This window comes from Cannabis sativa, chromosome 6 (assembly GCF_029168945.1).
Source record: "Cannabis sativa cultivar Pink pepper isolate KNU-18-1 chromosome 6, ASM2916894v1, whole genome shotgun sequence".
NCBI lineage: Eukaryota > Viridiplantae > Streptophyta > Magnoliopsida > Rosales > Cannabaceae > Cannabis > Cannabis sativa.
This window is the reverse complement of record NC_083606.1, coordinates 3,900,491-3,916,100: the sequence shown is the minus strand read 5'-3', so window position 1 is coordinate 3,916,100 and position 15,610 is coordinate 3,900,491. Positions and strand designations below refer to the sequence as shown.

At 30.6% G+C, this 15,610-nt stretch overlaps 2 protein-coding genes across 3 annotated transcripts; one reads left to right on the top strand and one right to left on the bottom strand.

The window, feature by feature from the left end:
• Window positions 1-5,177: 5,177 nt before the first annotated feature.
• Window positions 5,178-7,616, bottom strand: LOC115725103 (uncharacterized). The gene has a single exon (XM_030654530.2). The coding sequence runs from the start codon at window positions 7,354-7,356 to the stop codon at window positions 5,434-5,436; it is 1,923 nt and encodes a 640-aa protein (XP_030510390.2). The 5' UTR covers window positions 7,357-7,616; the 3' UTR covers window positions 5,178-5,433.
• Window positions 7,617-9,965: 2,349 nt separating this feature from the next.
• On the top strand, window positions 9,966-14,117 carry LOC115694839 ((DL)-glycerol-3-phosphatase 2). 2 transcript variants are annotated; one of them, XM_030621936.2, is made up of 7 exons: window positions 9,966-10,114; window positions 10,387-10,579; window positions 11,212-11,436; window positions 12,354-12,414; window positions 12,613-12,760; window positions 12,913-12,992; window positions 13,742-14,117. In XM_030621936.2, exons 1-7 carry the CDS (start codon window positions 10,103-10,105, stop codon window positions 13,872-13,874), a joined length of 852 nt encoding a protein of 283 aa, XP_030477796.2. In that variant the 5' UTR covers window positions 9,966-10,102; the 3' UTR covers window positions 13,875-14,117. The 2 variants fall into 2 exon arrangements, with proteins under 2 accessions (XP_030477796.2, XP_030477797.2); XM_030621937.2 differs by having other exon boundaries at window positions 9,978-10,114; window positions 10,367-10,579.
• The last annotated feature ends 1,493 nt before the right edge of the window (window positions 14,118-15,610 follow it).

Here is a 15,610-nt window from a genome sequence, read left to right as displayed (position 1 = left end):
AAAAATAACAAAAATTAGTATACTATGTACATTTCTAAAAAATTAAAGCTCAAAATATGATTAGAGAGTCTATTACATAGTACATAGTTATCAATACTCCAGGTAGAACAAGCTCCATTCCGAGTTTTGATTACTTTTTCAGAGTCGCTCTCAATTAACACAAAATGATGTTTCCAATTAGTCGTCGTCTCAAGTGCCAGCAAGCAACCCAGAGCTTCACTAATGAGGGAGTCGGAGAAGGTGAGCCAATTGCAAGCAACCCACAAAACTAATCTAAAGTGATTTCTAGCCAATGTCACCGCGCACATTGCTCCACTCCCTACTTTCACGCCAACAGTTAATCTTTATCCAGTCTTGCAAGAGAGATCCCAAGTGATCTCTAGCCAACCCACAAACAACCCTTGTATGTTATATCATTTTCCTTTTCTATTCCCTTTTGAATCTTCTATTATATATTTTCCCACAAACCAATCAGTACAGCCTAATAAGAAAATGACATTTTTGAAACAGAAATAATAATAATATTATGAAAATGTGATGAAGAAAGAAATCTCTGGTTATAGAAAGACCGACACTTATAAAAGAAAGTTAAGTAGCTCTACTACTATATATACTATCATTGGTCCCATTTTATACACGTAAGAATTCTCTTTTATATCAATTATAAATTATTTGGGCATTAATTAAATTCATAAATGTTTGTAATAAGTATATAATATATCTTTGTTTTAGCACCTGTGGTCCCAAATTTTCTTATTAATTTATATATTGTGTCAAATTATAATTTTGTAATTTTTGTATAGCTTTCAAATGTTTGAATATTTGTGAATTTGTTGCATTCTAATTATATATATAAATATATATTCCATTTTTTATTATTTTTCTTAAAAGGTTTTAAAAGCTACATATGAAATGAGATTTCAAAACTATTACTTTATTTTGTATCCTATTTGATTTTACCAAAAAAAAAAAAAAAAGATAATTACATAAGGATGTAAAAAAATTACATTTTTATGTTTGATTTTTTTTATTTATTTTTTATATATTTTTTAATTTTTCATAAAAACAACACGAAAACAATAAAAATAATATGAAAATAACATCAAAATAGCAACAAAAAATAACATACAAAATACAAATAACAAATAATCAACAACAAATTAACAAGAGTACAATATAAAAAAAACTGTATTTTTTGTAAATAAAATAAAAAAATCATAAAAATATATATTTTTTTTGAATAAAAATAAACTTTATTACACAGAAATATCCGCTAAAACAATGGAATGAAGAGCAAGGGGAACATCACTCTCATCATAAAAATATTTTAAATTCTATAAAACTGTATTTTTGTAATTTTTTTATTATTTTTGTGTATTTATGAAATAATCCTCCCAAAAAAAAATGAAAAGCCGAATTTTTTATTTTATTTTTCAATGAATATTTAGATAAATGAACTAGATAAACTTAACTCTTTGATATTATTTTCCAATCATAAAATAAGTCCATCACAAGTCGTCATTTGATTTTGTTTTCCCTCTTTCAATAACATATGTAGAAAAGGATAGTCCATAGCTCATTGGAGATAGATGATAATATCTAAATCCCAATTAATTAATAATGAAAATTTCTCAAGATCAATCAAAATCAAAACAAGCAACTTGAACAATATTGATGAATGTTAGTGTCAACTTTTTATTAAAAATTTTTAGTCAATTTTTGTATATGAAAATACACAATGGAATATTTTTTTTTTGAAATATTTTTTACGGCAGTGTTATAGTTATAGTTATAGTTAAGCCGAAAATAGGTTTGAAAATTTTTGAACACCCATGGTAGATTGGAATATCAAAAATTTATTTTCGATACTAATATTCAAAAAATTTACAGAAATGATATTGTAACTATAATAAATACTGCTATAAAAATATTGATTTCGAGCGTAATTGTAATAGAAAACACTCATCCTATACCAAAATTATAATAAACCCACTAAACATATATAACATAATTATGCATACTAGGACCTAAATAATACCCTAGTTGTGAGTTGTCTTAAAAAACAATGCACACATTGGAAAAAAAAAGTGTTATAATAAAATTTAAAATGACCTAACATATCCGAAAATAAATAAATAAAATTCTAATTCATTAACCAAAATCTATTGTTAATTGGGTGATGAGAAAATATTTTATATCTAATATTTCTAGAGAGAATTTGTACACGAAGCACCAAACTATGAATAGTATTTGATTTTCTTTGACCATCTGGATGCATGAAGACATTGAAGAGAAATTCTAGATTTTCTTCCAAAATAATAGGCATGCATTTAATTTTTGTTTAGGTGTCTATGATAATATTATGACTTTTAGAAATACTTTTGAGATATTTGGGGACACAAAATTAAAAGATGAGTTTGGTAAATAGTGGAATTTAAGAAGCTTCATATTGTAGTTTCAATCCATAAAAAAAATAAAAATAAAAATAAAAATAAAAAAAAAAAGCTTCATATTCTATCTTTTGAATAATATACTAGGCAACACCATTGCGCATCCTTATTTACAACAATAATTTATTTTTAATATATCAATTATAAGTTATTTAAGAATTAAATTCACGTGTTTATAATAATTTAATAAAAATAGAATTTATTATTTCAGTAAATTTATTAACATAAAAAATGATAATAAAAATTATAATTTCAATATATTAAAAGGAAAATACTATTTTAAACTATCAATCCTTCACATTGTTAAAAGATAATTCAAATTTTATATTTTTTAAAATGGTATAAAACAATGGAAAATTCTACAATGCACCCCCTTAAAATAGATATATTGACGCACCCCTATCTATTTTAGCATCCGAAATAATGTTTTAGACAAATTTTTTCTCATGGTCATGTACGTTATAGTTATTTAAGACATCCTGCAAAATTTTAAGAAATTTGAAAAAGTTTAACATGCCGAAAACTATGTTCAAACAGTGTATTGCACGCGTGACTATTTTATTTTATACGCGTGTAAAATTGACTGTTTGAACATTATTTTCTATATTGTAAATTATTCCAAATTTCTTAAAAATTTGTAGGATATCTTAAATAGCTATAACGTACATGAATATGAAAAAAAATTAGACTAAATTTTTTTTCTGAATGCCGAAATAAGTTAAGGGTGCATCAATACATCCCTTTTATGGGGGTGCATTGTAGAATCACCCTAAAACAATATTCTAAACTTAAATTTTGTTAGAATAAAACATAATAATAACATGACTTGCAAGTATTATGACCATGTTACATTTTTTACATTTGTTTATACTATAATTGGTTATTATTTGGAAAAAATAAGGGATATAATTCAAAATATTATTTTATTATATTTTAAAAAATACAAGACTTATCATTTAACAGAGCAGAAGATTCGATCAATAAATTTTACAAAATACAGAGTTCAAAATAATATTTATCTTGTATTCTATTATATATTATTATTTTTGTGATTTATGTTATTATGAAATTATTAATTTTGTGAGTTTATTTATTTATTTATTTTGAAATGAAACTATTATATTCAACTTGAACAATATTACACAGAAAATGGCAAGTCTTGCCTGAGAGCATTACTAGAACAAGGAGAATTAACCCCAATTCACAAAATACTAACTTTGATCACCAAAGTATAATTTGGCTAAGCTATAGCTTTTCTATAAAAGAACTTCAAATTACAAAGGTTGCTCAAGAAGACTTATTAGAGCATCTCCAATAAAAATACTTTAAAAAAATACTTGATGACATATATATATTTTTTTGACATCTTTTAACAGATTTACTATTAAAGTGAATTAAAAATGCCAAGTAAGAATGCTTAAAAATGACATCTTTTGAAAGGTGTTTATTATTGGAACATTTTAGAATAAAAAGTGTGAAAAATAATATGAAAAAAAGTAAAAAATAAAAAATATTTTTTTTTTTAATTTTCAGGTGATATGAAAATTTTTGACATGCTTAATGAGTATCACCATTGGAGATGCTCTTATTTGCATGGCCGCTGACCTCATTTTCATGCACCATCTTCACTGCCTCGAGGCAATCCGATTCCTCTGTAAATCTCCGCAACCGCCATTGAAGACCATCCTGCAAACCATCTCTTATGGCTCCTAATTCAGCTGCAATATGAGGAGAATCAGCCTTACATAGCTTTGTAGAAGCAAATAGCAACTCTCTTCTCTCATTTCTTGCAACCACACCACCACTTGAGCTATCTTTAGTTCTAATTCTAAACCCCACATTTTCTGTTTTTTTTTTTTTTTAAAAAAAAGGAAAATAGTTTTGGAAAAAAATTGTCTTTTCTTATTAGTTAGAAAAAAACACCATTTTAATTACATGTTTAACTATAAAACATACTGTTATCTCTTTTCACCCTTTTTGCATTTTAGGACAATTGTTTGTATTTGACATGAAAGATTGAATTAGTTGTATAATAATATATATATTATAATATTTTTCAATTTAAAATAAAAAGAATTATATTTTAAAAGTATTTGTTAACTCTAAGTAGTATTTATGTATTTTTGAATTATTTTGCAAACTTTTTAGAAAAAAAATTAATAATTTTGCAAGTATTGAAATAATATTGACACAATTAAATGTGCCTTGAAAACTCACTGATTCACTCACATCACAACTACCAAATCATAACCCTATGATAGAATTTTAATAATTGAATCAATGCTATGAATGTGATTAAAATTTATCAAAAAAAAATTATGCTTTCGGAATTCTTAATTATCATATTTCCTTCTCAAGTTTAACTCAACCTAGTAATCATATAAAAAACTCTCTTGGGGGAGAGGTCATTTGCCATTTTATTACAATGACAAACTTATATATGATGCCTTAACTTTCTCTTTGGCTTATTTCCTGTATAATACAAATTTCACTATGAAAACATCAAAACTCAAACTTGAATTTTTACCACCAATAAGAGAATTCAGGAAAAAAAAAATATGCAGAAGAAAATCAAGAATACTTGACCATTGGAGCCCCTTTTGGGTAAAAAGCAAACCTAGAATATGAGTAACATAGGAGCTAAGCATAAATATAAACCTATGATTTTAATCAACAACAATTGTATAACAGAACTCAAGTTGATTCTCAATACAATGAACAAGCAAATTTTCTAGAAGACCCCAATTCTCCCTAGTGAGGTATAGAGTTCTCAATTCAATAAAAATATATAAAGGAAAAAGAATATGTAGAACAAGAGTTAGTACAAACAAAAAAGGCTTACACTTAATCGAATACCTTTTCTTACAACCTCAATATTAAAGAGAATGCAACAAACAAATCATATTGCAAAATTCCCTCAATGAAAAATAAGAACAAACATGAAAAATCTACAATGAAAGAAACAATCATAGTTCATAATGAATCAATTGCACATATATACTCCATTTTCAAACCTGTGATTACCCTCATAGAAGTCAGTCTTCCCCTCAGTGGCAGGCCGTAGACAAACCCCGGAAAGCGATTGCTTTCCTTGTATAGAGAATTTCACATAAACAACGATATCCATCTCTTCGTCACCATCATTTAAATCCACAGGCATCCTTGCTCTCAACCTACCAGGAGATCCCTTTTGTGGAATCTCAGCAATATGCCATTTCAATTCTTTCTCAGACCTATTAAGCATTGCTTTAGGCGAAACTTGCAACAATGAAGGGTCTACCGGTAGTTTCAAAACAAATGTGACATCATTCAATGGCACCGGCAACTCAGGGTTCGATACATACTGAATCATCAGAGATAGCAAGGTTCCAGTAAAACGTTTTATAAGACGAATCCTCAGAGGCAATGGTGTTAATCTAGGAACCAAACTATACTTCAAAACCGGCAAAGGTTCATCCGAAGCGGCAGTCCTAACATGGAACATTCCATTGCCTAAACTACTAACACGAGAACTCTGAATAACAAATCTCTTAACAGCCGTTGTGCCCTCAACTCGGAATGAAAATTCAGTTTCTTTATCACCAGATGTTTTAGTAGGCAAAGTTTTCAAATAGACAGTACCCATTAATCCTACTCTAGCAAGTAATGATTCTCTAAACTCAACATTAATCTGTTCAGATATATACATCTCTGGTCCTTTCATTTCAGTAGACTTAACAAGTTCATCAAGAGGCGTACCTGTACCCCCGGTGGCTGCAGCATTATCCACTTTAGGAGCATTATCAGGACCAGTCTGAAGCAATTCGAGTCCTCCAAGACCTTGTGTCTTAGGACCTTTAGTTGGTCCAACAAATTCCGATGGATCCAATCCTCCACCCCAAGCATCACTAAACCCTTCAAAAGTTTCACCAAGAGAAGCTTGTTCATTCCCAAACTCAATTCCACCATACTCACCTTCAAACCCTTCAACAGCAATATGAGTCGATTGTGTTGCCTCCGCAGGAGGCAACGTAGTTACCTCAAGCCCAGCTAAAGCTTTAGTCAAATCAGTAGCAGAAGGGTCTCTGTTCTTCTTGAAACCCCCAACAAGCTCCGCCGGTTCGTTAATCTTATCACTAGCAGCAAAAGGATCCTTTTCAGCTTCAATCTCCTCTATCTCCTCCTTCTGATCTTGCAACTGCTCAGTCGGTAACGCCGGAGCGATAGTAGCAGCGATCTCGTCTCCGGCAGCAATAGTCTCCGGCGGCATTTCAAACGAAGCGTGGGAAAATACCTCAATGTTCGCCGAGTGTTTAACGGAATTCACCTCCACACTGGTCCAATTATCAGCACCGCGGATCTTGTTCTCAGAATCGAGCGCCGAATGTACCATCTTCGCAATGCTATCGCCGTGCAACGAAGCGAGCATGGCCGCGAGTCGGATATTGCTAACTCCCCTGAGAACAATGTCCAACGCCATGTAGATCTCGGCGTACTTTCTTCCTAGCTTCTCAGGCGTTACGTCGACGCCGCGGCAGGCGGTGACAATCACGCTCACGGCTTGGTTCACCACGTGGATGCATTCGAAGACGTTGATTGCGTTGTCGTGATCGGCCGTAGTTATTCCGAGAACATAGATGCTGTTGACGAGTCTGTACACGACTCGATACCGACTCTCGACTCCGACGATGAGCTGGCCACTGGAAGCTGCGAGTGGATCATCGCCTATGGAATCAACGGAGGGATCGGAATCGGTGAACTGAGACTGGTTGTTGCTGCTGTTGTTCTTGCTGGAGCCGAAAGCGAGACGAGTCTGGCGAAAGGCGGAGAGTGCGACAAGGGCTCGTGCCGGAGGGAACCACTCTCGGGTCTGGAGAAGGATGTCGGAGCCATTGGCGGGTTGAAGAGAGAGGGCTAAGCACGACATTGAGAGCTTTCAAATTCAGATCAAAGGTTTGGGATCTGAATCTGATATGAATTGGTTTTTCTAGGGTTTCGAAATTTTCGATTCTTAGGGATTTTGGGGATCTGAATGAATTGATTTGGTTCTAGAGAGAGAGTGAATTCTGAACAATTTCCAGTTCTAGAGAGAGAGAGAGATTGAAAACGAAATGAGGAAAAGTGATGGCTTTCGTCGGGAACTCGCTTGACTCGGGCGTGTCGACTCTGGTAGTGCGGTGGAAAAGGGAAGAGAGGAGTTTTTGGGCTAAAATTGGGTTTAAGGCCCATGGAAGGATCAATGGGCTCAAATTCAGATATGGCCCATTGGCCCGCTGAAGATGGGAGTTCTCTCTCACCATTTTTCTTTTAGTATTTCAGAAATACCAAAAAACAACACAAAGTTTACCATTTTATGGAACAATATTTTTTTTTTTTACAGACCCGTTGGTTTTAAGTTGTTCTAAAAAATATGATGTTTTCATTTTGTAAAAATATAGTATAGTATTATGGCCACATAAAAATAATGTTGTTTTAAAGATACCAGTCCATAAAACTATAAATATAGGGCATTTTACAAAAATACTGGATTTGGGGTAATACTTTTCAATTTTACTGCCACACGGCAGAATTAACATTTATATTGTCCTCCCTTTTTTTTTTCTTTTATACTGTCAATACCAAAACAAAAGTATGAGGCCACCATCTTTGACAATCACAGACATAACCACCACAACAACACCAGGACACCGGAAATAACCATTAATTCCGACAAGAATAAACAAAAGCAGTAAAATCGACGTCAATAAATAATCATGGCAAAACAACGGTAAAACAACACTAAAACAATCAAACAAAACAAAAGAAAAAAATGATTAAAAAAAACAAGCAATCTGCTGCACAACCGCAAGACCAGATGCAAAATCAACTATATTTGCAAGTCTATTCCTAGAAAATTATAATAAAAAAAATTACTAAAACAACACTGAAACAACACCAAAACAAATGAAGCAAATATAACTACTTAGAAAAATATAAAAGAAACACACACCTCAAAACTCTCTTGTGAGTGAGCTCGTCAAATATATTTATAGGAGAACCAAAAGAAAAAAACCACAAAAATAGCCAAAGAAAACGAAGAAGAAATGTATTTATAGCCTCCATCTTCCACACTCACATACAGAACCATTACAACAACACGAGAACACCCAGAAAATACCTATTAATTCCAGCGAGATGGAGCAAGGGCAGTGAAATCGGCATCAAATAAATAAATCATGAAAAACAACAGTAAAACAATACTAAAACAATACTAAAACAAATAAAACAATAAAAGAAAAAAATGATCAAAAATTAACTATGCTGTGCACATCCTCAATACTAAATGCACTATATTTGCAAGAAAGTTCTAGAAAATTAGAACAAAAAAAAACCACACTAACTCTTATATTTTCAAAAAAAAAAAACATAACTAAGAACTTCAAAAAATTAAAAAAAAAAATAAAAAGAAAAGAAAAGAAGATGAAGAAGAAGAACTGAACAAATGAATGAAAGGAATGAGCTTTGTAAGTTTTTGAAATAGTGAAGAATGGAGAGAAGAGTTTTATGTAAAGTTCTTGGTTGATGGTCTTTATCTTGACACCAATCTCAAGAATTTTTCTATAAACATCAACCCACAAAAAGAGATAGAGAGAGAAACAAAATACATTTATAAACTTGGGAATGGGAATCACGTGGGTGATGGGTGAGTTGTCTTCAATTTCAAATTTAAGTAATAATAAAGTTGTCAAATCATCCCTTTTTAAAGCACTATTATTTTAAAAAACGAAGAGGTTAAACCTCATAAAGACACCTATAAGCCACATAATATATAAAACCCTATACTAATGTCCATATCTTTGAATCAAGGCAGTATACTGCCAAATTAAAAAAAAAAAAAACAGTAAAAATGTTATTTTGAGCGTGTCACAGTATAATTGTAAGATTATTGGAAAAGTTAGTAAATGATGTAAATTTCCCTAAATATATGAGCATTGTTTTTTGTTAGAATCAATGATGCGTTGGGTAATCGTTAAATTTATCCATTTTTAAAAATAACATAAAAGTTGCTGAGCTTGAAAATGATTGAAAAATTAAGGGTAAATACCATTTTGGATCCTGTGTTTTGTAAAAATTATTAATTGGACTTTATGTTTTGGTAAATAACAAAATGAATCCTATATTTTCTAAAATAGTAAAAATAGACTTTGAGCTCAATTTTAAAAAATTTTATTTTTTAATATAACTAACTTTCAGCTCACTTTTTTTTAGGGATATTTTTATTTTTACATTCTAAAATAGTTTTTTTTTTTTTTTTGTATTTTTACGAAATTCTACATAGAACTCCTATTGCAACTAGTGCTGCAACTTAAATTACAACAAAAAATCGTATAAAAACCTCTATTACAACTAACGCTACAAGTACAACCACTTTAGAAACACAATCTGTAAATTTGAAAAAAAGTTAAAAAAAAAATAGTATACGGATTAATTTCCCAAATTTTTATATATTTAATTTTTCTTTTATTATATATTTATTGTAAAATAATATTACATATTTATAGAATAAACTCTTATTCTCACCAAAAAAAAAAAAAAGAGAATAAACTCTTATTATTATTCTTCTTCTTCTTTCTCAGTCAATAAACACACTGTTTCAGCTCTGCTCTATCTTCAAACCTTTTCTTCTTTCGTCAATGGCTGTGACTGTGAGTTTCTTCTTATACCTTTACTCTTTCTTACACTAACATGTCTCTATTTTCTCTTAATATATCTCTTTAAATCTCACTTTATTCTTTTATTCTATTTTTCTAACTTTAGATCTGTCAGTCAACAGATTACAAAGATACCATTTTTATTGTTTTAAATATGTAATTTGATTCTTTCAGACCACATAAAGATAACCCATAATTTATTTTAACAATTTGCTTATCAGTTTTTAATTTTTTTTATTTTTCAAGGCTTGAATTTTCTGATTCAGAGGTTCTTCTGGCAACCCGTAGCTTTGGCATCACCGATTTCCAATCATTTAAAATCATTCTGTTTCTCTCTACCGAAAACCCTAGAAACTCCAAGAACTAAGATTCATTTCAAAATGGCGAATTCAGCTGGACCCGTTTCTGCTAGAGGACTCATCACTCATGTAATCTTTGATATGGATGGTCTTTTACTCGGTAATTTCATCGAACACCTTTTCTGTTTTTTTAGTTCTTTTCAAAATGTGATCTTGATAAATGGGGCTCTTCAGATTAAGATGAATGTGATATGGGATTCTAATTAGAAGAGAGCTTACTTGTCAGTTGTGTATGTTTGCTATATAGTTTGAAGCATATATTCTTAGTTTGGTATGCTGTATTAAGTGTATTATATTAAAGTGGATTGTATGTCATATTTTTGTATTGTGAAATTTTGATTTATATCAAAATATTATGCACATACAAGTCAACAAGCATAGTATTACATAAAAATATGAATAGGTCTATACAATATAATGTGATGTAATACGGTGTACCAAACAGACTCATATTGATAATGTACAATTGAACTTGGTGTTAGAAAAGAATGTGATCTACATTTTGATATAATATGATGGTTTTTGGGGGATAAGTAGACATTTTGATTAAAGTACATTCCATTTTCTTACTAAACAATGAATGTGCTTTTTGTTTGTTTTTAGAGAAGAATATTTTGGAGATAAATGACTTTTGTTAAATGTTTTCTCATTTCAATTTGAATATTTCTCTGCTGAAAATTTTGATGGGTGATAAAAAGTAAAGTATGATGGCTTTTTTTAACGGTGTTGCAGACACAGAGAAGTTCTATACTGAAGTCCAAGAAATTATACTGGCTAGATTTAATAAGACTTTTGATTGGTCTTTGAAGGCCAAAATGATGGGAAAGAAATCAACCGAATCGGCTAAGATCTTTGTTGAAGAGACGGGAATTAGCGATTCTCTTACACCCGAAGATTTTCTTATAGAAAGAGAGTCGATGTTGCAGAAAATGTTCCCAACAAGCGAGCTCATGCCAGGTTTCATTTACTTCATACACAATCTTGCAAATGCTTCAATATTCGGTCTTCTACTCTTATTTTTCTCATAGTGAACATAATTTTGTTGATCTTGATAATATTCTATTTCTACCTTATCGAATGTGGTAGGTTTTCTCTATAAATGTTAACTAGTCTTTACAAGTGTCTTGGTGTAATGTTTCTTACTCTTTGATAATACTCTTACACAAGTTAAATTTCTAGTGGGAAAAGAATTTGTTAAGCACAATTAAAGGTTTTTAGTTAAATATCAATATCCTTATTTGTTTCCCCTCCAAGTTCATTTTGTTATTTTTCTACTGTGTTTGTAACACTTGGGAATCAGGATAGAATTTAAAAAATTTGATGGATTAGTTGAGTGGTCACGAAAAAGGTGTTTCTTTGCTGTAATATGGTCTCCGATTTAACCCCTTATGGCCATCTTACTTGGTTAATAATGGTTTCAAACTTTCAAAAGATTCAATACATGGTAAAGATAGTTTGATGTTTGATGTATGTCTTTGTGTTCTTATGTCTAAAGTACGTTAATGACAAGTCCCCCACCTTTTCTCTTCCTTTCCCATTTCGTTTTTTATTCTTGTACATGTGTTTATTGTTCAGTCTTTCATGTTTGTTGCCCTTATATGCCTCTAGTGTTGCAGATTGAGGTATCTTTTATTTGAGCTAGATATTGTCACTATTAAGTAAGAAACTTGGTTTATACTTTTTTTTTTCAGTTTATCAAATTATGGCCTCTAACAGAACAAATAATTGCCATCAACACCTGAACACCTAAGGTGTTTTGAGTTGCTTATGAAGTTTACCATTTCTTGTAGTAAAATTGTGCCTAATGATTTTGCTATGTTCTTGTCTTAGATATGATAAATACATTGTTATTAATATTATGTTCTCAACCTAAGGGGCCAGCCGCTTGATCAGACATCTTCATGCAAAAGGAATACCGATTTGTGTGGCTACAGGGTATGTTTTCTCCTTCTCCCTTTCGTATAGATTACTTAGTAAAAACAGATTTACTTTGGTAGTTTCTCCGGTTACAAAACCTCTTTTTTGAGTTGGAAAAAGTAGATAAAGAAGAAAAGAAAAAAAAAAAAGATGATGTTTTGATGTTTTATGCGGAAAAAATTATAAAGGGCTCTCATATGAAGTTACATTTTGCAGTTCACACAAGCGGCATTTTGCACTGAAAACACAACAACATGGTGAACTTTTCTCGTTGATGCATCATGTTGTTCTTGGTGATGATCCAGAAGTCAAAAAAGGCAAACCGTCACCAGATGTATTTCTTGCTGCAGCTAATAGATTCGAGGTTGTAACTTAAGCAAGTTAGTTTATGTTGAATAATATATGCTTTAGTGTATTCTATATCTGGTTCTGCTATCCTCTTTTATTTCTTTGTAATACATTTTGTAAAATAAAAATTATGGTTGCAATTGTTAATCACAAGTTTTCTATCAACAGGGAGGCCCAATAAATCCAGATAAGATTATCGTGTTTGAAGATGCTCCAGCGGGAGTTCAAGGAGCAAAGAATGCTGGGATGTAAGTGCATAAGTTTGTTCATTTCTTTCCCAAGTAAATTATCTACTGTTTTACTTATATGAGGTTTAGATATACTTCAACTTTCCACCATATGTTATAGGTTTGTTTAAGGTGATGTTTTGTTGGAAATAACCGATAGCAATTTGATTGTTATATGTGAATCTTGTACTTTCAAATTGGCTGGAACATGTTTAAATTGGAAAAAGAAGATCATGTTTCAATCACATTTATATAACTGGAGAACTTAAAAGAGAAACTATGGAAATATTTGGTGTAAGTTTTAAAGGAATTTAGATGCTAGCTCAACATTCCTTAGAATATAGGATTCACTTGCCTATAATATTGCTCATGTTGTGATTGTTATCTATGACAAATGGCAGTTGTGATCAACAGACACTAATCTGTAATCTTTATGTTTAATCATTATTTGATGAGCCCCAAAAGAATAAGATACTTTACAAGACTTGGCCTGATGTGAACTAACAAAAAAAATTGAATAAATTAAAAATAAAAAGTTCTGTTTGTTGTGTTTTTTTTTCCTGGAATGCTATCACTCAATGAAAGTAAATTTGTCATAGCATATTGTGTTACAATCTTCAGTGTTCCATCTTTTCATGGTAGCTCTATAAGAGATCCTCTGCTGTTTGGTTTACTCTTATTTGCTCTACAAAAGAAACTATGAGAGCTTTATCTGTATTTTCTTAATCACCTTGGTTGCCTAATCTTGATTTTCTATTTCGGGGTAATAGGTTCGCGGTCATGGTTCCTGATGCAAGGCTTGATAGCTCACTCTATGGACCTGCAGATCAAATTCTAAACTCATTGCTGGATTTCAATCCAAGTGAGTGGGGTTTACCACCATTTGAAGATGAGGCAAGCTGAACTTTTTTTCATATCCATTTGAATTAAAATAATAATGAAGCTGTCTTGGCTTGAAAGAAACTGGTTTCAAACCAGACAGATACTCTTAATTCTTATATTAATTAACCATTTAAACAATAGTGGTATTTGATTAAGGTTTCCACCATTTGTGCTGTGAATCATGATCTGAATAGTGTAAGTTTTCATTAGAGACAATTGATTATGGGATCAGAAACATGAGAGTTAGAGACCCTTTTTAGCTCTTGATTTATTGCACATGAATAATTAATCTTATTTAGATAATTTTGGCCACAGATTTGTGGTAAATTGCTTTACATGATAATTATAATCCAGACTATTAATCAATCGATTTAATTCAATTTAATTAGAAAAAATAATATATTTGATTGAATTGGAGTCAAGAATCTTATTAGAGCATATCTAATTCAATTTATAGAGTATGTAATTTAATAAAAATATACAAAAATTTAAAGAAAATATAATTTTTGTTTGTTGAAGTTCAATTTCACAATAGTAATCTCTGGCAATGCACTTCTTTGCTAACTCCGTCTGCGTGTTAATCGCCTTGAACACTTAAAAGAATCATTTTCAAAATAAATTATGATCTATGTAGTACAGTAGTATTGTGCTTTTTGAATTTGTCACATATGGCAAACAGAATAATGACATGGTTGCTTAGTCAGTTGTCATGTTAGTGTCGGGGTTGGGGTTCGGTCTGGACTTCAGGACTGGTTCGAGGTTCGGGTGTTGTTCGGGGTGTAGGTCTGATGCCAGGTCTGGGTAGGAGTCAGGGTTCAGGTTTGGGAATTGGGTCTGGGTTTGGTTCTAGGTTCGAGTTAGGGTTTGGGGTTCGTGTCCAAGTTTGGGTCTAGGTCGGGGTCAGGGTCTGGGTTTCAATGTTGGGGTCGAAGTCCAAAATATGGAGTAAGAAAAAAAAATTGTGAAAAAAATTTTGAAAGTGATTTTTTTTTCAAAATTTTTGAAATTTCAATTAAAAAGTTAAAACAGTTTTATAGAATAAGATTTTGAAAAAATATTTTTATTTTTTCAATTTAAAAAAAATAAAAAGTTAATAAAAAAGTGTTACTAAACACACCTTACGTTTAAAAAAATTTTAAATTATTTTTTCAAATAAATTATAAATGTGTCAATTGTCTAAACAGACATGTTATTATTTGTTTGGCACATGTGACAAAATTTGACATGATTAATTTACAATATTGTGAATAGTTTTAGGATCATTTTTAACGGTTTGAAAAATTTAGAGAGAACAATTATATATAAGTCATGGTTCAGGGACAAAAATACTAACCTCCAAATAAACTGTAGAATAAGAATTATATATTACCATGCTAGTAAAAATGCCATAAGATAATAAAATAGTAATAGTATAATCTCATAATAATTTAGGATCTGCATTAGCCATTAAAATGATGAAAATAAATAGTTCAAAAATAGGCCCTTTTGAATGAGAAATTTATGACTAGGGATTGGTCAAGCAAACACTGATAATTTGATATAAAACATTAACTATATTGGAAGTTTTGAAAGTTTATAATTATTATTAGGGTATGTACTTATTTGGTATGTCTTATTATTTTTTTTTTCTTCAAAATATAAAGTTTTGTTTGTATTTTCAATTATATACTTATTTAAATCTTTATGTTTGATGTCAGTAACCTATATTCAAATTTAATTAATAAAACTTTTTTAATATCATCAAAATGTTTTGAATT

Excerpts from the sequence above, each read along its gene's own strand:
- LOC115725103 (XM_030654530.2), bottom strand. The coding sequence starts at position 7,356 with ATGTCGTGCTTAGCCCTCTCTCTTCAACCCGCCAATGGCTCCGACATC.
- LOC115694839 (XM_030621936.2), top strand. Across the intron at positions 10,580-11,211 it reads TATGGATGGTCTTTTACTCG|ACACAGAGAAGTTCTATACT; the intron begins GTAATTTCATCG and ends ACGGTGTTGCAG. Across the intron at positions 11,437-12,353 it reads AACAAGCGAGCTCATGCCAG|GGGCCAGCCGCTTGATCAGA; the intron begins GTTTCATTTACT and ends TCTCAACCTAAG.